General features: G+C 41.6%; 1 protein-coding gene across 7 annotated transcripts in view; it reads right to left on the bottom strand.

Annotated features, from left to right (window-relative positions):
• Positions 1 to 2,042: 2,042 nt before the first annotated feature.
• LOC122435477 (thymosin beta-4-like) overlaps positions 2,043 to 23,878 on the bottom strand; it is a 45,014-nt gene continuing 23,178 nt past the window's right edge. For 4 of the 7 annotated variants that reach the window (XM_043459690.1, XM_043459708.1, XM_043459698.1 and 1 more), the window contains one exon: positions 22,859 to 23,501. In XM_043459690.1, the coding sequence (XP_043315625.1) occupies positions 23,276 to 23,501 (226 nt within the window). In that variant the 3' untranslated portion in view covers positions 22,859 to 23,275. Of the gene's footprint in view, positions 2,054 to 16,158; positions 16,162 to 22,858; positions 23,502 to 23,878 lie in introns of those variants that run through there. The other 3 variants (XM_043459716.1, XM_043459711.1, XR_006267677.1) reach the window with 2 other exon arrangements.

Genomic DNA, 23,878 nt, shown 5'->3' with positions numbered 1-23,878 from the left:
TTGTGACCCTATGGACCATAGCCCGCCAGGCTCCTCTGTCCTTGGGAATCCAACTGTAAAGGTGGATCACTCTGTGGCACACTCAGTAAACAAACAGAAATAAACAGAAAGGTCTTTTCTCCATTGCCTTTCCTCTTCTTCTTCTTCCTTTCCCTTTTCTGAATAATTCAGTCCTAAAGCCATCATATGGGGCAAAGCAAGGTAGACATCGATTCAGATGTATGGCCTGTTGTTGGGTATCAGAACTCAAGTAGGATGAGAAGGGCTCTATTCAGAGAAAGGAACAGCTAATATACTGTGAAGTTGATCAAATAAATAAATATATCAAAAACAATGAAAAGAAATGATGAGAGCTATTTCTCAGTGTCATATGAGAGGCTTAAAAATAAGGTAAAGGAGAAAGAAAATAAACACTGTGGTGTTGAATTGATATTGGAGGTATCAGCACTGGCTCACAGATTTCAATAAATATATAGATATGGAAATCAGTTTAAATGTGTATACTGATATACCTTGGGGGCCTCCTGGGTGGCTCAGTGGTGAAGAATCCACCTGCCAATGTAAGAGCCACAGGAGACGTGGGTTTGATTCCTGCATTGGGCTGATCCCCTGGAGGAGGAAATGGCAATCCACTCCAGTATTCTTGCTGGGATAACCCTATGGACAGAGGAGCCTCATGGGCTACAGTCCATGGGGTTGCAAAGAGTTGGACGTGACTGAGCAACTGAACATATACATACCCATTCATATACATATGTGCATGTGTACTAAGTCGCTTTAGTCGTGTGCAACTTTTTGCAACCCTATGGCCTGTAGCCTGCCAGGCTCCCTCTGTCCAAGGGATTCTCCAGGCAAGAATACTGGGGTAGGTGTCACGCCCTCCCCCAGGGGATCTTTCTGACCCAGGGATCTAATCCATGTCTCTATGTCTCCTGCATTGACAGGTGGGTTCTTTACCACTAGTACCACCTGGGAAGCCTTCATACACAGATATGTATATGTATACTTAAATACATACCTATTCCTTATCTAAATATTTTTCTGACTTTTTTATACTTTCAATTTCACATTTGCTTTATTTGGAAATTATTTTTGAATACAGTGTGAGATGGGGTACCACATTTTTTTTTTACCACAAAGCCAGCAAGTTTTATCGACAGTATTTATTGAATATTTCATCTTTCCTCATTGATCTGAGATACTTCCATTTCTATATTTTATGTTGAATGTAAACATCTTAGAAAAGCAGCTTTGATCATCTCATTAATGATGGAGGAACGCTGACATATCTCTACCTCTTCTGACATCTTCTTGGATATCAATGCCCTATTTCCAACTGAGTGTCCAGAAGACATCCTTAAATTCAACACTTCCCTGACCAAACTGACCCTGTTTATCTTCCTATATTTCTGACCTCGGGAAACATCATTTAACTGCCTAGCAGACTCTCAGCTACCTATGACTCTGTGCTCCCCTCACTTTTCATCTCTTCCTCCTTCCCCATTCCTCAGCAGCTCTTGAGTTTAGACCATGAGGACATCTCCCCTGAGTTATTACAACAGCTTTTAAAATGCTTACTCCTACTAATTCATTTTTTGCACTGGTTTCTGAATAATGAACACAAATAATGAATAAGTAAACCTAATATTAATAATAATCTGTCCCTATGACTCAGCAACTTTAAAACCTTCACATGTGTGAACTGTCAAACACTACAGTAGAACACTCAAGGTCACCATGATTGACCTTCCAGACACTCTTTCTTCTACCAAACTTGCACTCTGATTACTCACACTAAGCTCTGGTCCTGGAATGTGCCAAACACTTAACCCCATTTTGTGTTTTTCTTTCCCCCCAGCCTAGAAAATTAAATCTCTTTTTTTAAAAAATCTATTTTCTTTTAAGGTCCAACATAAACACAGCCCTCTTCCAAGAAATAGTTCCCTAATCCTCCAGTTGAAATTCATGATTTCCCACTTGCCTCCAAAGCACTTTGTTGCTTCTCTGATAGCTCAGTTGGTAAAGAATCTGCCTGCAATGTGGAAGACCTTGGCTCGATTCCTGGATTGGGAAGATCCGCTGGCAAAAGGACAGGCTACCCACTATAGTATTCCCGGGCTTCCCTTGTGGCTCAGCTGATAAAGAATCCGCCTGCAGTGCGGGAGACCTGGGTTTGATTCCTGGGTTGGGAAGATCCTCTTGAGAAGGGAAAGGCTACCCACTCCAGTATTCTGACCTGGGGACTCCATGGATAGAGAAGCCTGGCAGGCTATACTCTGTGGGGTCACAAAGAGTCGGACACAACTGAATGACTTTCACTTCACTTCACATGTGATACTGTGCATTTTGTTATGCTTCATATATAAATGCTAAACACCTTAGCTTTTAGATCCAGATTCTAACCTCAGAAGGCAGGACCACATTTTTGTTACCTCTGACGTCCACTTAGAACTGAAGTTTTAGCTACTTGCTAATTGCTCTAACTCCTTTCCGTCCATCCATCCATCCTTTCTTCCTTCCGTCTATACTGATTTAATAAGTGGCAATTGCACACCAAGCACTGTCCTAGCACTGGGGATAGATACTGTGATTAACGAGACAAAGTTCTTGTCCTCATGGAGCTTGCAATACACAAGGATCCATAGGGCTGTCATTCTCCCCCTTTACGTTATTCCTCAAGAAAGGTCACATACTTGGTAAGTGGAAGAACAAAATTCAAACTCATGTCTGTGTGGTAACAGTTGTGCCAAGCACCACAACTTGCTGAAATATTTGGGGAACCAAAAAGGTGAAGTTTGATACCTCAAGAGGATTAAAGAAGATATCTGAAGAATCTGCCTGCAATGTGGGAGACCTGGGTTAGATCCCTGGGTTGGGAAGATCCCCTGGAGAAGGGAAAGGCTACCCACTCCAGTATCCTGGCCTAGAGAATTCCATGGACTGTATAGTCCATGGGGTCTCAAAGAATCGGACACAACTGAGCGACTTCCACTTTCACTTTCTTAAGCACTGACCAGAAAGGAAAACAATTACATGTCATTGTTGAAAAAGCCATGACCCTTTTGCCTTGTCTATGTGCTCAGGAACTAAAGAGAAACCAAATCTAAGACCCCAATTTGAAGCTTGTTCTGAGGGCCCACATTGCTTTATTGTAGAAAATTGAACAGAAAGAAATTCTCATTTGTCAAGGTAGAAGCATCTATATATTTTGCATTTAAAATCTTCACAAGACTGCTGCAAGGTAATGTTGTCTTGATTTTTATAGGTGGGGAAACAGACTGAGGAGGAGCATTTAAACAACCGTCCACAACCACATAGCTGTTTCGGTCATTATGTTTTAAAAAGAAGTTTTATAAATGCATATATAGAGCTTATATAAATTGAATCATATTAAAATGTACATGGAGAAGTTTGCTATTTAAAGGACTTCTTTAAAAGGTAGCTTATTCAATAAATGGTAATTGGATTGACTGACTTGCCATTTTGGGTTGGTGGGACAAGTAAAACTGGGTCCCTATCTGAGTTCTTATACCAAAATAAGTTCCAGATGGGTCAAAGATATACACGTAAAACATAAAATCACAGACATCCTATAAGAACACATGGATGCATATTTTTGTGATTCTAGGATGGGCAAGAGTTTTAAAAATATAGCACAAATCCCAGAAGTTATAAAGAAAAGATTGATACATTTGATTACATAAAACTTAGAGTTTTATATAGCAAACTTGGGTCCCTTAAAAGAAGGCAAAACACAGATCTCATCAAGGAACTGCAATAGCATTTGGAGCCCAAATCTGCTATAAATACAGGACTGCACGGCCTGGCATGTCTTCTGTACATCAGTCTTGCTTGACAGCCTCAAGTGATGGGGAATTGAATTTGGCCCACAGCAGTGAAAGTGCCGAATCTTAGCCACTAGACCACCAGGGAACTATATCTACACACATGTAACAAGGACTAAATTTTCCTTCTAAGAACTAGAGGGAATTGGTAATTGGAAATGGCAACGACTTTGCGGGAGATCTAAATAGGTGTGCATTCTCTGTTTGTTTGTGAGAGCCAGCGAGTAGTGAGAAAGTTGAAATTAAAAACGCCTGACAGTCTTCTTTAAGGATCCTGGAAAGGGATAAAGTGCTTGGCAAGTTTCTCAGAAAGGAAGAGGAAGTAAATGCAGCTTTGCTCAAGCTTAATTATGTTACACCCCTTGGAGAGCTAAGTGTTGGAAAGTAGTCGTTCAGCCCCCTCCTCTCTACCTTAAATACTGAATTTCTGTAGAGATTTAACTTATTCCTGGATCAAGACGTGCGGTAGATGTCAGACATGACCAGAGTCCTTGGATAGAAAGTTGACCAATGGATTTAAAACCCAACTGGACCACCTGCCGCCATATGTGCATAAGCTCATGTTCTGTGACAGACAGTGGTGGAATCCATGGTGGATGGGGACAAAAGGTGGCATGTTCCTCAAGAGTGTTACCATAGCACTGGGGGGAAAAAAAATTAGACTCTGGCTAGGGAAACCCACTCAGACACTGCAAAAATGGCAGGTATCAGAAGTGAAACAGTAACAGCACCAAATACAGTAAATGTAACAATAGCTCACATTTACTGATTACTTACTAAGTGTCAGGCATTGTGCAAAGCACGTTACAAGCATTACCTCATTTAGGAAATTGAGTAATGTTAACAAGAGAGCATTCAAAGCTTGACAGTTGAGGTTCATAGATAAATTAAGTCATGTGGTACTTTGGTAAGACTGCCTAATGTTTGAGAACTCGAGCAGGTATTTGGGAGTGTTGTTAACTGTAGAGTTATGTGGGCAAAATTGCTAAATCATCGGTGAGCCAGAAAGGGGGGAAAAAAAAGCTTACTTATTAAAATTGGAGACCCCATGACAGTGGTAAAGAAGATATAGATCAGGCTCTCTGTGAACAAGTAATTATTGGGGCTGCCTTGAAAAGACTGCATCAGTCAAAACTCCAGCTGCCAGTCTAAGAACAAGCTCCTAATTCCCTCCAGCTGCCAAGAGTAAGGACGGGAATCCAGGGATCACCCAAATCAACTGGGACAGATACTGAACTGCCAGAAAAGCAAAGTCTTGACCTCAGATCTAAGGCTTCTGAGAAGACCTATAGGTGGCCCTTTGCTAGTCACAAGGCTCAATCTTCAAAGAAAAAATGTGAGAAATGGTGCTCAGAAAGCTACGAAACATAGTTGCCTTTTAATGGGTTATCACTCTAGGGAGCGAGGCTGCACTGCAAAGACTATGATCAGGAAGAAAACCCATCTTTAGTATTCCCAAGGTAAAAGCACCACAGAGAGTCAGACACGGTAAATTAGCTAAAATGAGAACTGGCCCTACCCCTCACCAGAGAAGTCATTAGGCGTGAAGAGATTTAAAGATATCAGAGTAGACGCAAAAGAACAAGGATGGATTTGGTGTCGAGTGGTGTGGGACAGTGGACCAAAAGTAATTATTACCTTGCAATTACTCCATGACCTATGCCTGACCCACTTCCTTTTACAAGAATTAGGAGGATTATGGTTTTAACATAAAGGTTTGACCTGTACCTACTTTGGAACTATGAAGGCAAGGCCTGACTTTTTTGGAAGGAAAGGAAGAGGTGGGTCTGGATGGCAGGGACTCAGTGCCTGAAATGAGAGGGTGGGTCTAGGAGCAGCTGCACAGATGCCAACCTGGTCTGGTTTATTCAGAGGGCTTGCTCTACACTGACCAGCAGGTTGGAATGGAGATCAGGAAGTTCTCTCCCAATGTCTGCATACTGAAGCCCACCTAGATATTTTCAGAGGGTGCCAAAGGCCTCTGCTCTTGCGGATGATCCAACTGGACCTCCAAGAATAAACTTAGACATATTAGAGAGTTTTCCTGCTGGGTGGAAAGCAAGGTGGAGGAGAATATTATTCTCCAAGACCAAAATTTTCCTTTCTATAGATGAGATTGAGTAGTCTTCAGAAGACATATGACCTTTTTCTCTTTAGAGAAACATTGCAGAGTTTGCATTGCTTGGGATTAGTGAGATCACCTTGAAGAATTCTTAATAAATGTCAAAGTCTTAAAATCCTATGGCTTTATCTTCTGCCTCATGGTAGAAGAGGGAAGATGGTTTTTTTTTTTTTTTTTAAATAAGTACAGATTGTAGCACTCTGAATAGATTAGTTAAACCAGAATACTTGCCCTAGTCTGCCAAATGGAACATCAGTGATTTTCAGTGTCTATTTGAAAAGAAGCTTGTCAAAACCCTATGACTAAAAGGAGTTAAAAGAGACCATGATGTAATCAGTGTATAATTTCAATTGGAGAAATTCAGAAGTAGAATGACTTGTGTCTAGACCTGGATGTTATTAACAAGTATGCTTTGAAAATGAACTATAATTCTGTAAAGCAAGAAAAACGTAACAAATGTTGATGGAGTGATTCTAAGCCATGATCTCCCAAACTTTAACTATTCCCATGCTACCACCCTTAATATTTTTCCCATCTCTTTGTGCTTACTTCATTTAATGTTTTTCTTTCAACCATTACGCACTTTAAACTTACATGTACTCTTTTAAGAGCTTCCCTGGTGGCTCAGCAGTAAAGAATCTGCCCACAATGCAGGAGATGTGGGTTCAATCCCTGGTTTGGGAAGATCCCTGGAGAAACGCAAGGCAGCCACTCAGTATCTTGGCCTGGAGAATCCCGTGGACAGAGGAGCCTGGTGGGCTACAGTCCATGGGGTCACAAAGACTCAACTGAAGCGACTGAACACATATTCTTTTTAAAAAGAGACTTTATATCATGCCTTAAAAAAAAATCTTGCCATAAATAGGAGGTAACAAGAAGAACAAGTACATATTTATGTAATAAAAACCAAAACAATCCTTAAAAAAAGACTAGCTAGGTAGTATCGCATGCCACAGGCTTTCAGCCGGAGGCTTGCTCTCACTTAAAATGGGAGATTAGGAAATGACAGATGAACAGAGACCAAATGGAAATTTTTCCCCTTGAAGTAATCAGCAAGACTAAGAGAGAATTGGATAGGGAAGAACTTGCTTGTTGTGTGAATCAGTGTCATTGAATGTCAGTGTCTGGGTATGTCTGATCATTGTCTCCAGGGCGACTTAAGCCCACATACAGTTTGTGTGCTGTGTGCTTTGGGAAACACAGTTCTTGACCCTCCCAAGATGACGTAAACCACATCCACCTTGAATGGAGTAGAAATTAGATAGGGAATCAGAGAAAGAAGGTATAAAAAATGTCTAGAAAGCAGATTAGGAAAATTACGAAGCAGAAACGAAGCAGAAGCAAAAAATGAACAACCATAAGGCAAAGTATTAAAAGAAGCTGGGAGGATAAACTCATTTGAATGCAAGCAAAGATGACTAACAAAAGGAAGATGGAAAAACTCTTTAAAGACTGAAAGCAGCTATCAAGTGACATCACATCTAACCAACATCCAACCAAGATGAGCAAGAGAAGAAATTATCCAAATAATCGTGGGAACTGACTCTGTAGGCCACATCAACTGCCCTCCTTTCTATTTTTTTCTAGATTAATTAACTACTATTATTCTATTGTTATTTTTTGTTGGGGTATAGCAGCTTTACAATGTTGTGTTAGTTTTTGCTGAACAACAAAGTGAATCAGCTCTATGCATATATCCCCTCCCTCTTGAACCGCCTGCCACACCCCCTTCTCACCCCTCTAAGTCACCACGGAGCACCAAGCTGAGTTCCCTATGCCCTACAGCAGGTTCCCACCAGCTATCTATTTTACACATGGTATTGTATATATGTCAATGCTGCCAACCCAATTCTTGCTACCCTCCCTTCCCACCCTGTGTCCACAAGTCCATTCTCTCTCTCTGTGTCTCTATTCCTGCCCTGCAAATAGATTCATCTGTACCATTTTCTAGATTCCATATATATATGTTAATATATGATGTTTGTTTTTGTCTTTCTGACTTATTTCACTTGCTCTCTTTTCTTGAAAGGGAATGGAGGTGATATTGGTGAGATGGCCCACATACCACTCTGACTGTCCACTGTTTTTTGTTTCTTTTCTGGCTGTGCCACATGGCTTGTGGGATCTTAGTTCCCTGACCAGGGACTGAGCCTGGGCCTCAGGGGTAAAAGCCACTGGCCCTCCAGAGAATTCCCTGCCCACTGTTACGTCATCTCAAGTAACAGCACCGACTGGTAAGTCAGGTATTTCAGCTACTTCAAAACAAACACTTTCTTCATCCCTCTCCCCTTTCTCCCCGCTCCCATCGGTGGGAAAAATGGGAATTTGTCCAGCTGAGTCTTACTTCTCAGTTTAGCCATTTTGCATATGGAATGTGAATTGCCCATCAGTTAATTTGTTTTTCTAGACAGTAATAAAATGTAATTTATAACTGGTAGGCTCAATGGCCAGAGAGAGTGATAAAAAATTCCAAACCCAAAACATTGGTATTCAGTACCTTTAGCTATTCTGCTATATAATCGAGTTTACAGGAAAGCAAAGATGGGTCAGCTGGGGCTCCTATAGCTGTCATTTATGCCTCAGAAAATAATTTCTAATGATTGGGGCAGGGTAAATAAATAGAAGACCAATAAAGCTCAAGTAAAAGATATGTTTATATCACATCAGAAGCTGCACGTATGCTAACTAACATAAAACTGTGTTTTGGTGCCTTAAAATTCCACCATCTGGGTTATAACAGTGACTCAACGTAATAACCATAAATATGTAATAATATACTTAATATATACATAAGAAGATGTAAATATGTGTATAGATTTAAGGCTTCAAAATAGTGTTTCTCAGGTACAATTCCAAATGTGATTTTCTGAATTTTCAAGTTTCCTTTTAAAGTTGGTTTGACCTCACACTGACAGAATGAAGCAGAATGATAAGACTTCTTAGATATTAATGTAATTTTTTAAACAGTAATCACTTATAATTAAATAGCGCACTGCAGTCTATGGAACGTTTTCACCACTGATCTTCACTGTGACCCTGTGAGATACACTGTATAGAGAAGGTCACTGGTCCAACAATGTTTAGTGACTTACTCAAGCCCACAGAGCCAGTAAACAAAACTGCCATTCAAACTGAGCATGGATTGAAGCTGGTGCATTCCTTAGGGAGGAGAGTCTGTCTGTCTCCTCAGAGACCTCACAGGTGTCCTGACTCCACTGAGTCAGCAAGTTGTAAGATCTTTCTCTACCTTGTCAATGTCCCAGAATTGTGCTCTCAAAGTCAACTGAAGTGCCTGGACCAAACCCATGAGGGACCAAAGTCTACACCAAAGGGCTGATCTATTACTGTGAGAAATGTTACTAGCATGTAAACCAAATAGAATGCAGTTGCTGGCAAACTACCATATCCTCTCCCTGTGGCAGCATCACATGGGGTGACAAACTGCAGCCATGGGGTTCAATGATGGGCATGAAGGGAGGGCAGGATGTTGAGAAATGGGCAAGGAGAAACATATACCCACATGTCCTGACACAGAGTGCCTAGCATTATTTCTAATTCCATCATTACCAGTATCTATTATCATCAACCATTCTATTCTAGAAAGGGGGAAATTTAGACACAAGTTAATTATCTTGCCCATCCTCACACAACTATTATGAGAGACAGGTTCAAACCCAGGTCTATTTGCCTTTAAGACTCTCAGACCTGCTAGAAGGGAAAGGGGTAGTGATGATAAGGATGGTAATGATGGTGTAGGAGGCAGAAGAAGGAGAGAAGGTAAAGGAAGAATGAGAAAGGAGGTGAAGGGAAAGGAAAATGGGGAGAAGGGGGAAAGGGAGGAGGGAGAGAGAGAGAAAGAAAGGGGATCAAGAAAGAAAAGAAAGTGGACAAAGAAGAGACAGAAGGGAAAGAGAGGAAGGCCAGGATACAGCCTCTAGCGGATGTAAATATCAACGTTTCCAGTGACATCTCACAGTAACCCAAGTGTGAGCAGTTGGCTGGACAGGATGGAGAGAATACACCTCTGTTTGTCTAGGGAGCATGGCTGTTCTTCTGGGGGCTGAGATGGGTGAAGGGGTTAGGGGAGAGAGCCAGGTAAGCATTGCAGGAGGGTGGTGCCAGTGTGCACACCTTCCTCCCATTTGGAGAGAAGACTGGACTAACCAGCCATTTAGGGGTGTGCAGAACAACCAGTGACAAGAAGCAAATTGTAGACCATCTCCCTTAGAAGTAACTGCGCTGGATCACTATACTACTAATACGAGATTCTTGCCTCAGTATTTTCTAACTTAAATACATCATCACTTCAACTCTCAGCCTCAGTTTCCCCATCTGTAAAATGGAACTAAAACTATTTGCCCAGTTGTACTTACTGTACCTAGCATTTCAGAGGCCCTCACCGGGGCCAGCATGATACTCGGTGCTCTTTCCACAGGCATCACTGTTCTAAACACTCAGAACAATCTAGTGATTCATAAAATAAATTATGATTTACTTGTCTTATAAATGATTAAAATGAAGCTTAGTGAGGCTAAGGATCTAGACGAAGGTAGGATTAGGGTATCTTTGTTAGGAAAATCTCTAAAATTTAGCCTGAAAGATTTTTTGACTTTTAAGCATAACTTAAAAAATTCTAGGACTTCCCTGGTGATCCAGTGGTTAATACTCTACACTTCCACTGCAGAGGGTGCAGGTTCAATCCTTGGTCAAGGAAGTTCTGCATGTCTCATTGTACCACCAAAAACTAAAAAAAAAAAAAAAAAATTCTAGTTCATGGGACCACTGGAATCTCATGAGGAATAAGACATTTGTTTGATCTCAATTCTAGGTACTGCCTCTCCAGATGGTGCTATCATACTAGAGCCAGAAGCACCTGCTCTGAACTGCAGCAGAAAAAAGTCAGGAAAGAGCTTTTCCTAGAGCAGGTTGGAGCCTACAAGCTTGCAAGGAGTAGGTCTATGGGTAAAAACCCCATGTTAAGGGCCAGGCTGATTTCCTTTGACTCTCGACTCTTTGCCTTGCAGCATCCTTGGATTTTTTTAGTAGAACTCTTCATACAGAGGGCTTCCCCAGGTAGCTCAGTGATAAAGAATCTGCCTGGCAATGCAGGAGATGCTGGAGATGTGGGCCAATCCCTGGGTCGGGAAGATCCCTTGGAGGAGGAAATGGCAATCCACCCCAGTATTCTTGCCTGGGAAATTCCACAGACAGAGCAGCCTGGTGGGCTCTGGTCCGTGGGGTCACAAAGAGTCACACAGGACTGAACAGCTGAGCATGAGCACCTTCATTGAAGGCTGAAGACATTTAATGGCACCTCCTATCCGGCGCTCTCTAGGAGCGCCCGTTGGTAGTGAACAGACCAGAAGTGCTGCAGGATTTGGATTGAAAGCTTTAAAACAAAATTTCTTGCCATTCCTTTTTAAAGAATGACATCAATACCCTATTACCAACATAAAATTTGGTGAGCAGTAGTAGGGAACTCTGATCCCTTCTCCTTTTGTAATTTTATAGCTTCCACATTGTTTTCTAGAAGTTTAAATATATCATCACTTCAAGACTCTGTAGATTTTAATTATCAAAGCAGCTACATCCATTTTTTGCCAAAAGCAGAGTGACCTTACTTTATAATGGAAACAAAGTCCATAGCTTGATTCCAGCAGCAGGCAGTTAATACGTCACTCCATAAAGATTTATATATATTTTGTGGACAGAGAAGAATTTCAAATAGGTAAGTCAAACTTCTGGCCTCACTTATATTTAATCACTTTAGGCAAGCTAGATTTACTTCAATTAGAGGCTTACAGCTTGGCTAAATGAGGTTTGTTTTTATAAAGACTCCCCAAAACACTTGCCATTAAACAATTTAGAGAATAGGAAATCAGCAACTAATTTTAATATACCTACAGGGAAAACAAAAACAACAGTCACATTTGTTGTTGCTGTTATTTTAGTATGGAGATAGCCTCTCTTTGGGTTAGAGAAATGGGCAGTGTTTCGTAATTGGATATATATACCTGCCGTAAGAGTTAGAACTGGGCATGGAACAACAGACTGGTTCCAAATCAGGAAAAGAGTACATCAAGGCTGTGAATTGTCACCCTGCTTATTTAACTTATATGCAGAGTACATCATGTGAAATGTCAGACTGGATGAAGCACAAGCTGGAATCAAGATTGCCGGGAGAAATATCAATAATATCAGATACGCAGATGACACCATACTTCTGGCGGAAAGCAAAGAAGAACTAAAGAGCCTCTTGATGAAAGTGAAAGCAGAGAGTGAAACAGTTAGCTTAAATCTCAACATTCAGAAAACTAAGACCATGGGCATCTGGCCCCATCACTTCATGACAAATACATGGGGAAACAATGGAAACAGTGACAGACTTTACTTTCTTGAGCTCCAAAATCACTGCAGATGGTGACTGCAGCCATGAAATTAAAAGACACTTGCTCCTTGGAAGAAAAGCTATGACCAACCTAGATAGAGTATTAAAAAGCAGAGACATTACTTTGCCAACAAAAGTCTGTCTAGTCAAAGCTATGGCTTTTCCAGTAGTCATGTATGGATGGGAGAGTTGGACTTTAAAGAAAGCTGAGTGCTGAAGAATTGATACTTTTGAACTGTGGTGTAGAGAAGACTCTTGAGAGTCCCTTGGACTGCAAGGAGATCCAACCAGTCAATCCTAAAGGAAATCAGTCCTGAATATTTATTGGAAGGACTGATGCTGAAACTGAACCTCCACTACTTTGGCCACCTGATTCGAAGAACTGACTCACTGGAAAAGACCCTGATTCTGGGGAAGATTGAAGGCGGGAGGAGAAGGGGACAACAGAGGATGAGATGGTTGGATGGCATCACTGACTAGATGGACAGGAGTTTGAGTAAGCTCTGGGAGTTGGTGATGGACAGGGAAACCTGGTGTGCTGCAGTCCACAGGGTCGCAAAGTGTCGGGCATGACTGAGAGACTGAACTGAACTGAACTGACCTGTCATCAGAAAATTTATACGCCCGGGGCTTCCCACGTGGCACTAGGCCACTTGCCTAGTGAATCTGCCTTCAATGCAGGAGATATAAAAGATGTAGGTTTGATCTCTGGGTTGGGAAGATCCCCTAGAGGAGGGCATGGCAACCCACTCCAGCATTCTTGCCTGGAAAATCCCATGAACAGAGGAGCCTGGTGGGCCATGGTTCATAGGGTTGCAAAGAGTCGGGCACGACTGGTAACTAAGCTGGCACACACTCATGTAAGAAAATACTCCTACAAAATGAAAGCAAAAACTTGAACAGAAACAGTTGGAGGGAGGTGGGTATGTGTGTAAGAGAGGGTGAGGGCACTCTTTTATTACATTTTGGATTCAGCAATGTCAACCTATCTTTCTGCTCACTTTAATGCTGTGAAATTCTGGAAAAAAAGTTAAAAATCTGTGCTTCAAATCTTCAATCTCTGCATCCCTATTCCCACACCTGCTATCCTCTTTTCTCAAAAAAAAGAAAAAGAAAAACTACTGACAGTGCCTTTGCTGTGATCCTTTCTTGTGTGGGTGTTCTCTCTGGAATAGCAGCTAAATCAAGAAAGGTCTTGGCCACAGCTCACTGCATTGGTGACTACCTTGAGGCCAGCCAGGGACAGTCTCAGACTCTGGCCAACTGCCATAGATGCAATTGCTTTGAGAAGCAGGTCTCATCACCACTAACTTCATGCAGAAAAATGAAAATGGGAAACACAGTGATATTTTATTCAGTTTCCTCCTGCTCATTCTAGGAAACAGAACAAGGCAATGTAGGATTGGAATGAAAAGAGGTTTTTCTTAGCAAAGAAACAATCCACATGCAGAATCAGTAAAAAAATGTGGCTTAGAGAGTTTTCTCAAAAATATTAAATGACAATTCTTCATCTTCCTATCTGTGAGAGTGGGGGTGGGGTGAGGTGAGGGTTGAGCGTGGGTCGTAAGTGGTTGACACTTAGAGAATAAGCCATGTTAATCTTGTTTTTGAAAATAGAAAGTCAAATGCATATAAGTTTTACAAATTATAATGTAGTTATTATAGATAAAAGTATCCTATAAGCATGATTTGGGTGAGGCATGAGGAAATGTGGTTGTTATGATATTTTGAGATCTCTTAATTAAGACTATTAGAACTTTTTGCAAAATAGAATATTCTTCATGTGCAATGTGAAGCCCAGAGCAACTTTCCTCTGCTGGAGGGAGCTCAGGAGTCACGGGGCCTCTAAGTGAGAAAGACACCCAGTGCAAATGTAATGGAAGTGGCAACTTGCTACCAACTACAGTCCACACTCTTGTAGCACTGACTCAGTGAATGCATGTCCCTAACAACCTGCTTTATTCCTGGCTCTCTTTCTCCCCCAGAGCTCATGCTGTTGGTTAATAGACTCTTTCATCTGCCTGAGTGGCTGTGTCCCCTCAGTAGTGGAGCATGCTGGAGACTGCTTGCCTAAATAAATAAGCAAGAGAGGAGTTACCCCAGTGGAACCCTGCCATGAAATCACAGCATTCTCTTCACCATGGGAAGGGCAAGGGCCAGCCTCCATACAATTCAGATGTGTCATGAACCTGCAGTAAATATCAGACAGACTCGTCAGACTGAGAGGGATATTATTAAGCTCAGGGACCAGAAGAGCTCAACCGCAAGTAGACAGACACCAGAATGAGATGGGAAATCAAAATGGGGACCAGACCTGCCCGGTCAGTTGGGGAGAAGGCTAGTTTCTGATAGCGCAGTTCAGTGTAGTAGGTATGCGTCTAGGCTGTGTGTGTGTGTGGAGGGTGGTGGGGGTGGTGGGGTGGGGACAGGCTGGTTCCTATTAACCAAACAATCTTGGGCACATTTCTAAACCTCTACACTTTCAACAGCGGCCCTGAGTTTCCTTATCTCTAACATGGAAATAACTGTTCTGACAGTTATAAGAGAGAACATATAAAAATGGTTTGTAGTAAGCACTCATTAAATGCTAGATATTATTATCAAGGGCAAAATGGATTTGCAATATTTGTTAGTCAAACCATTATACCATACACCTTAAACTTACGCAGTAATGAGTGTCAATTACAACTCAATAAAAAGAGGGGAAAACGGAATAAATAAATAATGATGCATTATTTAAAAAAAGAAAAAAAAAAAAGCAAAACAGATGCCGATTTTTCAAATGACATCTGATGTGTGATTGATGATTCTTTTGTCCCTGACTCCAAGTTCTCGAATGGGGAAGACAGACAAATTCAGCTGAGCTTTAAATTATGTCTTATACTTGAGTTCTGCAAATGTTGATTTTGTGTTGGATTAATTTCTGTGCAGAGAAGCTGGTATGAAAGTAGGCTGAGCTCTCAGTTGGCTATTTTCCCTTTATGCTCTACCTGGTCTCTACAAGTTGTTTAATGAATATTAATGAATCAGAATTTATAAGTGTCTACTTGAGAGAACTGCAGAGCAGTCACCTCTGACCTTTCATCCTGTCTCCCCTGTTTTCTGGGGTTTTGATGGTGACGATTATGGTTGTAACATCCATTTTTATTAAATAAGGAAAGAGACAAAATTAGGAAAATAAAAGGTTTGGGTGCACTTGGCTGTGCTGCTTTTCTTTTTTTTTTTTTTTTTTTTTGGGGCGCCTGCCGCCGCCGCCATGCTGCCCGGCCAGCGCGCGCACAGCGGGCGGGGGCGGGGCCCTGTGCTGCTTTTCTAGATGTGTATTAACTATTAATATTAACTTTGGTCTGGGCACTGTGCCAGCTGCTTTTCTTATGCTCTGTCCTTTAGTCATTGCAAGAACCTCCAAGGAAGTAATCTTAGCCTGACTTTCCTGAGGATCAGAGTCAAGTAGCCTGCTCCAAGTTTCACAGTAGCAAGTGGCAGAGTTCTAAACCATCAGTACTGGAGTGGGTTTGCCATGCCCTCCTCCAGGGGATCTTCCCAACCCAGGGATCAAACCCAGGTCTCCCACATTGCAGGTGGATTCTTTACTGTATGAGCCATGAGGGAAACCCAAACCATCAATAGCTAGATCTAACTATCTATTCCCTCCTCAAATGTTTTGGAGTGTTTGCTGTATAAATTCTGGAAGATAAGCCATGGGTTCATTCTCTGGCAATATATAGAATAAAACCATTTACAGGCAATCTTGTAAATAAATTACCACCACCCACCCCACCCTGAATGCTTTTGACTCATACACCCTACACCTTCATCAAACAATAGGGCATTTGTAAAGCTTGTACTTTCAGAGCAGCAGTAACCACCCAAAATTTGGCTCCTCAGAAGTGAATGGTGTCTGCAAGAGGGTGTCTTTTTCACCCAACCTGGAATCCTGGCCTCTTCTCTAGAGCTCCAGAAACCCTCAGTCTAAGGATGGCAGTGTTGCAGGAAAGAGCCAATTCTGACTCTTTGTTGGATCTGTTTCTTTGACTTTAACCTTTGCTTTCTATTCCTTTTGTTACTATAATCATACATAATGCCTTGCCTCAGAGAACCCTGTCCTTCTGGCTGACTGTTAAGCTAAAAGTGCTTTTGTTCAGCTTGCAAGGAGATAATCTGACCCTGTCCACCTGTGAATGGCTGCAAGAAAGAAGAGATAAACACATCCCCTCCCTGAAGTTGGCCATTACAGGAGATAGTTGCAAGATAATGGCCTTTTTACTTCCTCAACTCTTCCCCCTTTCTGCTCTATAAAAGAACCCAGCATACAGACCCAAACAAGATGGCTATTTTGAGACATTAGTCTGCCATCTTCTCAGTCAGCTGGCTTTCCAAATAAAGTTGTATTCCTTGCCTTAATATCTCATCTCTGATTTTATTGGCCTGTCGTAGCAAACTCAGTAACAGCAGGGATGCTGCAAAAGACTTTTGTTCCAGGGAAGTGTTTTAGGGTTCATTACTAGTGACCATGTCCTGCCCTCAAGCAATTCTCATTTAGTGGCTCAGGGAAGGAGGGCCTTGGCAGATTAAAATCACCTCTATCAGTGATTATGACCTACAGCTAGAATTGAGAACCTATGGAATTGGTTAATAGATGGAGGTCATTAATCTCTCTGGTTAAAAAAAAAAAGGTGAAGAATGGTTGACACCAGTGAGGGTGAGGATAAGGATAATGATAATAATAATAAAATTAGTTGAATGAATGAATGCTTCAGTGAAATCTTGGGATATAAATGCTCACAGACTATTTGATTATTTCATTAGAAATAAACATAGTTCCCTAGGTTTGCTGTGCCATAGTCTTGCCAAGAAACCCATCTCATTTTCAGAGTTACAATATGGGACTTCTGTCTCTCTTACTCATAATTGACTTGCAACTCTATGCCCTTTGGTCCATCTTCCCTCCAGGTTTTATTTAGATTGCTCTCTGGTGTTCTTTTTTCTATATTTGTGCAGTACTCAGTTTGATTGCTTGGGGTTAATGGTTACTCCCCAGCTCTGCTTTTATCTCTATGAGGAATTTCCACTTCTCTTGTTACATCAACCTAAATGAACCTGATACCTAGGAGATGCTGTGACTATCATTTTCCCCTTGGCGTATAGGAATCCCTGGTAGAGAAGTTAAGACAGGAAAGAATTTCAGGTTAGATGCATAGAACAATTTTGTATAAAAAAGCAAGACAGCCATTTGAGGGGTCTTCATTTTCCTCCAATTCATAAAAATCAGATAGTCAATGTCTTATGGGGACACTGTACATATTTTGCTGAAAAATGAGAGAAAGTACTAAAAACTTTTTTCAGGTTCTTTGTCATTACATTAATATAATGATTAACATTGCTATTGTGAGAATGACATGATTAGTTTTTGTCCTATCTTCAAATCTTGATGTAGTTGTAGAGGTACTAGTAATTGTTGTGTTCTGGGCACGGGTGGAAAAGAATTTCCAGACATGAGACAGAATGAGAGGAAAATTAAGTTTATTAGAATGGGAGATGCTGTTAGAACAGTGGGCCAGCTCAAGGGAGAACCAACCTTGAGCAGGGTCCTTAGTCCACTTTTATACCCAGGGTACAAGGAGTGGGATAAGGGTCTTGCGGGTCATTTGCTGATTGGATAAGGCATGTATATTGGGTGGGGGAAGAGTTGAAGGAGGAAACAGACACAGCTGGACTCCGTCTTAGGCCTGGCTGCGAACATTAGGCTACATGCATGGTCACCCTCCCAATGGACTCTGAACTTTGTGCCCGGTGTCTATAGAAATGGCATCCCAATGGAAAACCAGAGGCCCCCCACCCCCCCACCAGATAAAAGATCCTCAGGACTTGGACTTGGACTCTCCATTGCCTAAAAGAATATGCTAATTTATCGAGATATTACCACAGGCCTATTGATAAATATCCACTGTTTATCTAGTCTTGTGACACATGAATCATGGGTTAACTTTGATTGTATCTCTCTTTTACCTTGTCCAGACTAGTTTCGAGAAATTTGGGGAGGTGGGTTTGACACTTAGGGTATATAAGGTATTCACAAAAACTGGTTGGGGTTCTTGGCTAAGAAGAGACTCTGCCTTGGGCCCACCGGTGTAATAAACTGCACTCCACTATCTGCATTGTCCTTCTGAGTGAGTTTGTTTCCCAGAACGCGTGGCTACAACAGAGTAAGGCAAATACCTTCTCCCTATGTGGTAGGAGGGGAGACAGTTTATACTGCTCAGGAGGACCTGAAATCCATTAATAGTTACAACATGGGGGAGGGAAAGATGATAAGTGTCTGGTTTTTCTGTTCCTGCATTCCAAGACCCTCGTTGGTTTTATTCTGCTTTTTAGTCCTTTGGTCACCACATTCCTCCCTCTCTTTATTTTTAGGGCCAATTCTTTAGCCCCTGTTGATATCCTGCTCATGTCTAACTATCTACCTGTTTCCCTTCTCAAGAATTTGGGAATCCAGTCTCAGGGGAAAGGGGGCAATGACTGCTCTGGCTTCGTCAGGCTGTACAGGGGCATCGCGGGGCTCTGGGTTCCCTTTGCCTGCTCTCTGTCAGGGTGCATTTAAGGAAGGAGATGAGAGTCCATGGAATAATAAGGTGACTTGTTTCAGCATCCTCTACTTGGTCAGGGAATATTCTTGTTGTACTACCACTTAGAGATTTGTTGTATTCTAGAAGAAACAAACTTAAGAAGAAAGTTAAAGGTTCAGTTCAGTTCAATTGCTCAGTCATGTCTGACTCTTTGCGACCCCATAAACTGCAGCACACCAGGCCTCCCTGTTCATCACCAACTCCCGGAGTTTACCCAAACTCATGTTTATTGAGTCAGTGATGCCATCCAACCATCTCATCCGCTGTCATTCCCTTCTCCTCCTACCCTCAATCTTTCCCAGTATCAGGGTCTTTTCAAATGAGTCAGCCCTTTGCATCAGGTGGCCAAAGTATTGGAATTTCAGCTTCAGCATCAGTTCTTCCAATGAACACTCAGGACTGACCTCCTTTAGGATGGACTGGTTGGATCTCCTTGCAGTCCAAGGGACTCTCAAGAGTCTTCTCCAACACCACAGTTCAAAAGCATCAATTCTTCAGTGCTCAGCTTTCTTTATAGTCCAAACTCTCACATCCATACATGATTACTGGAAAAACCATGGCCTTGACTAGACAGACCTTTGTTGGCAAAGTAATGTCTCTGGTTTTTAATATGCTGTCTAGGTTGGTCATAGCTTTTCTTCCAAGGAACAAGCGTCTTTTAATTTCACGGCTGCAGTCATCATCTGCAGTGTTTTTGGAGCCCCCCAAAATAAAGTCTGTCACTGTTTCCATTGTTTCCCCATCTATTTGCCATGAAGTGATGGGACCAGATGCCATGATCTTAGTTTTCTGAATGTTGAGTTTTAAGCCAACTTTTTCACTCTCCTCTTTCACTTTCATCAAGAGGCTCTTTAGTTCCTCTTCACTGTCTGCCATAAGGATGGTGTCATCTGCATATCTGATGTTATTGATATTTCTCCTGGCAATCTTGATTCCAGCTTGTGCTTCCTCCAGCCCAGCATTTCTCATGATGTATTCTGCATATAAGTTAAATAAGCACGGTGACAATATACAGCCTTGACATACTCCTTCCCCGATTTGGAACCAGTCTATTGTTCCATGTCTAGTTCGAACTGTTGCTTCTTGACCTGCATACAGATTTCTCAGGAGGCAGGTCAGGTGGTCTGATAGTCCCATCTCTTTCAGAATTTTCCACAGTTTATTGTGATCCACACAGTCAAAAGCTTTGGCATAGTCAATAAAACAGAAATAGATGTTTTTCTGGAACTCTCTTGCTTTTTCGATGATCCAGCAGATGTTGGCAATTTGATCTCTGGTTCCTTTGCCTTTTCTAAAACCAGCTTGAACAACTTGAACGGTTCACGTATTGCTGAAGCCTACTTTACTAGCTTGTGAGATGAGTTCAATTGTGTGGTAGTTTGAGCAATTTTGGCATTGCCTTTCTTTGGGATTGGAATGAAGACTGACCTTTTCCAGTCCCGTGGCCGCCGTTGAGTTTTCCAAATTTGCTGGCATATTGAGTGAAGCACTTTCACAGCTTCATCTTTCAGGATTTGAAAGAGCTCAACTGGAATTCCATCACCTCCACTAGCTTTGTTCGTAGTGATGCAAGTAAGGCCCACTTGACTTCACATTCCAGGATGTTTGGCTCTAGGTGAGTGATCACACCATCACGATTTTCTGGGACATGAAGATCTTTTTTGTACAGTTCTTCTTTGTATTCTTGCCACCTCTTCTTACCTGTGTATTATTTGCCAACCTACTATTTACCTGGGGCCAAACTATGGTGGAGGTAATGAAGATAATGGTGACCTCCTTCAAAAGATCCCATGCATGTTCTGCTACACTCAGTGCCACCAACCCACACCTCTGCTGGAGACTTCTCGACACTCACAGGCAAGTCTGGGTTAGTCTCCCGTGGTGTCACTGCTCCTTTCTCCTGGGTCCTGGTGCACAAAGTTCTGTTTGTGCCCTCCCAGAGTCTATCTCTCAGTCCTGTGTAAGTTCTGGCATCTCTTTGGGGGGGAGTTAATGGCAACCTCCTCCAAGAGGGCTTATACCACACCCAAGTCTGCTGCATCCAGAGCCCCCGTCCCTGCGGCAGGGAATCAGCAAATAAAATGGACTGGAATGGGTGAGTCTTACTCAGATGACCATTATATGTACTACTGTGGGCAAGAATCCCTGAGAAGAAATGGAGTAGCCATCATAGTCAACAAAAGAGTCTGAAATGCAGTACTTAGGATGCAATCTCAAAAACGACAGAATGTGTACGTGGCCCAAAGATTAATAGTAGAAAAGCTGCTCAGGGGCTAGCCAGGAGATCCAGGACCAGACAGTGGTTCGTAACGTTAGTGTTTCTCTAGGTATAAGAAGATGCAAGAATTTGGGCTCATAAAATCTTTACCTGAAAACATCTGACTATCTGAAGGCCAGTTCTTCTGGGTTTTTCCCAGAGCAGAGTGCCTTGTTTCTGATCTCCACCCTGAGCTCCTTTCAGGGGGTGTTGAAGGTCAGCAGCTTGCAGTGGTCATGATGTAACCTTTGTAGAGACAGCTGGCAAATGCCAACTTCCAGTCAGCAGGGTCCGTTCATAGCCACATGTTTGACCATGTTTTGGGGGCATTTCATGGTCATTGTGTCCCGTGGTGATGGGAAGGTTCATTCCCAGGTCTAACGAAGATTCCATTGACAAGCCATGCAGTGTGCTGTTACTAGACCAGACTTTGCAAGTAGCAAAAGTCTCTGGACCATACCTGTCTTACTAGCCTCTTGGTCCAAGAAAATATTCCCTCTTGTTGCTTCTTCCCATAGCTAGAGTTATATTGTTACAATCATTGATCTCATATGGAGTAAGGTAAGAAACAATCCTCTGAAACAAGTGACATAGAAAATAATATAGCTAGCAGTTATTAGTAAGGTCACAAGCAAGAATTTAAGTCAAGAACTTTCATTAGGTATAGTCCAGTATACCCGGGTCATCCGACTTAGTCAAATGATTATAGCCAGGTGTGAATCTCCAGGTTGTACATCATGGAGCCTCTGACCTTTATCCAAAGATTGGTTATTGAGATAAGCTTTAGAAACAAACTTAGAGTGTCCTTTTTAATAACTTAATTAATTAAACCTTTTAGCAATATAACATAACAACAAGGAACTATCTCAGAAATGAGTCAAGTAAACACAGACCCTAATTAACAAAACTAGTACTTAATATCAAGTGATATATAAATTTTTTTGTCATTGTGAGGGCATTAACCCTGTAGCCAGGGAAGGTTTTAACCCATCAAATAAAAATGAGGTTTGTCAGGGAGCCGGGAAAATCCAAGTGGCTGTCTTGGAGTTCCCATAGCCCTGACTCTTTGATTTACAGCTATTGTTCACCCATTTTTTAATTCCCCGATTTAGGAGTAGACTGTTGTCATGGTTTAAGGACATCAGAATAGCAAAAGTCTAACAGTGAGGGGTTATTTTTTGTAGAAGCAGAATGAGCTTTTACATATACCATAATCTTAAATAATGCTTATTTACTTTACCAAAGTAAAAAAAAGACTAAAAAAAAAAACAAATAGAAATCACTTAAAGGCCAAGAAATCCATAATCTGTTATCAAAAGCTGCATTCCAAGAAAACTGTTCTCTTAACATAGAGAGTAGACTAAATAAATTCCAGTCTGTTATCCATTTATTGGATAACAAACAAACAAAATTTGTTTATTGGTTAATCTTAGAAACGTCTTTTCCATAAACCTTGAAGTCAGTGTTCTTGCCTGGAGAATCTCCAGGTTGGGGGAGTGTGGTGGGCTGCCACCTATGGGGTCGCGCAGAGTCGGACACGACTGAAACGGCTTCGCAGCAGCAGCAGCAGTATTCTTGCAAAGGCATCGGAGTGAAACCATGCAAGGCATGTTTATTATCTTTTTTTCAGGTTTTAAAACTTTTTATTTGCATATTTAAAAAATTGTGCCTTCTAATAATTAAAATCATTTGAACAACAACAACAAAAAATGGCACTCTGATTAAACTGCATTTTACAGCCCGCAGAACACCTTGGACCAGCTTTTTACTCTAGATTTCACTATCGTCCCACCCAGCTTCCTCCTTCACCAACATGCAAGTACTTTTCCTTCCCTGCCAGCCACATAGGCAGATGGGAGAGACAGGCGTGGGCTACGTTGTCAGTAGTTCTCCATTCTTTGATGTGAAAAGGGGTAGCGCAGTCATTTAAACTCGATCCAACCTCTTTGCATCTTACAAAGTTAAACAGCTAAAAGAAGTAAAACAAGAAGGCAATGCTTGTGGAATGTACAGTGAATACTGGCGGCGCATGCTTCATTACGACTCGCCTGCTTGCTTCTCCTGTTCAATTGTTTCTTTCAAAGGCAGTGGATTTTTCTCTTGCGTTTCCGTTTTCTTCAATTTCGACTTATCAAACTTCTCAATCTCAGCCATATCGGGCTTGTCAGACATTGTTGCAGAGGGCGTGGAGCGAGCTGCGAGCGAGTGAAGTCTGGTCTGCGCTGTGGCCGCAGCCAAGTGCCCACAAGGCATGTTTAAAATCCTATTAAATTGCAATTGACAAAGTAGCACTTTAATATGATAACTAGAATTATAATTGACCACATTTTATCAGAGCATATCAGATCTATATGAATTCCACAGAATTTTAGGATGTCTATATTAGTAACATCACACAGTATAACCTGAGAAGATTGATCACCCCTTCAATAGTACTTTGCATATACTTTAACATGTCCAATGAACCCAGGTAGTTTAATAGCACTTTGGGATGTCTCAGGGACCCTCTGAAGCATCCCAAAGTTAGCTAGAAGTCAAGTTATTTAGGAAGCTTTGTTGATAAGTATCAAAAGGGTTTATAACACTCAGTCAGATAGAATCATATAGATCACTGTGAAACAATATGTTCACTTAACCAAA

The sequence above is a fragment of the Cervus canadensis genome, chromosome 2 (assembly GCF_019320065.1).
Source record: "Cervus canadensis isolate Bull #8, Minnesota chromosome 2, ASM1932006v1, whole genome shotgun sequence".
NCBI lineage: Eukaryota > Metazoa > Chordata > Mammalia > Artiodactyla > Cervidae > Cervus > Cervus canadensis.
This window is presented reverse-complemented; position numbering and strand designations above follow the sequence as displayed.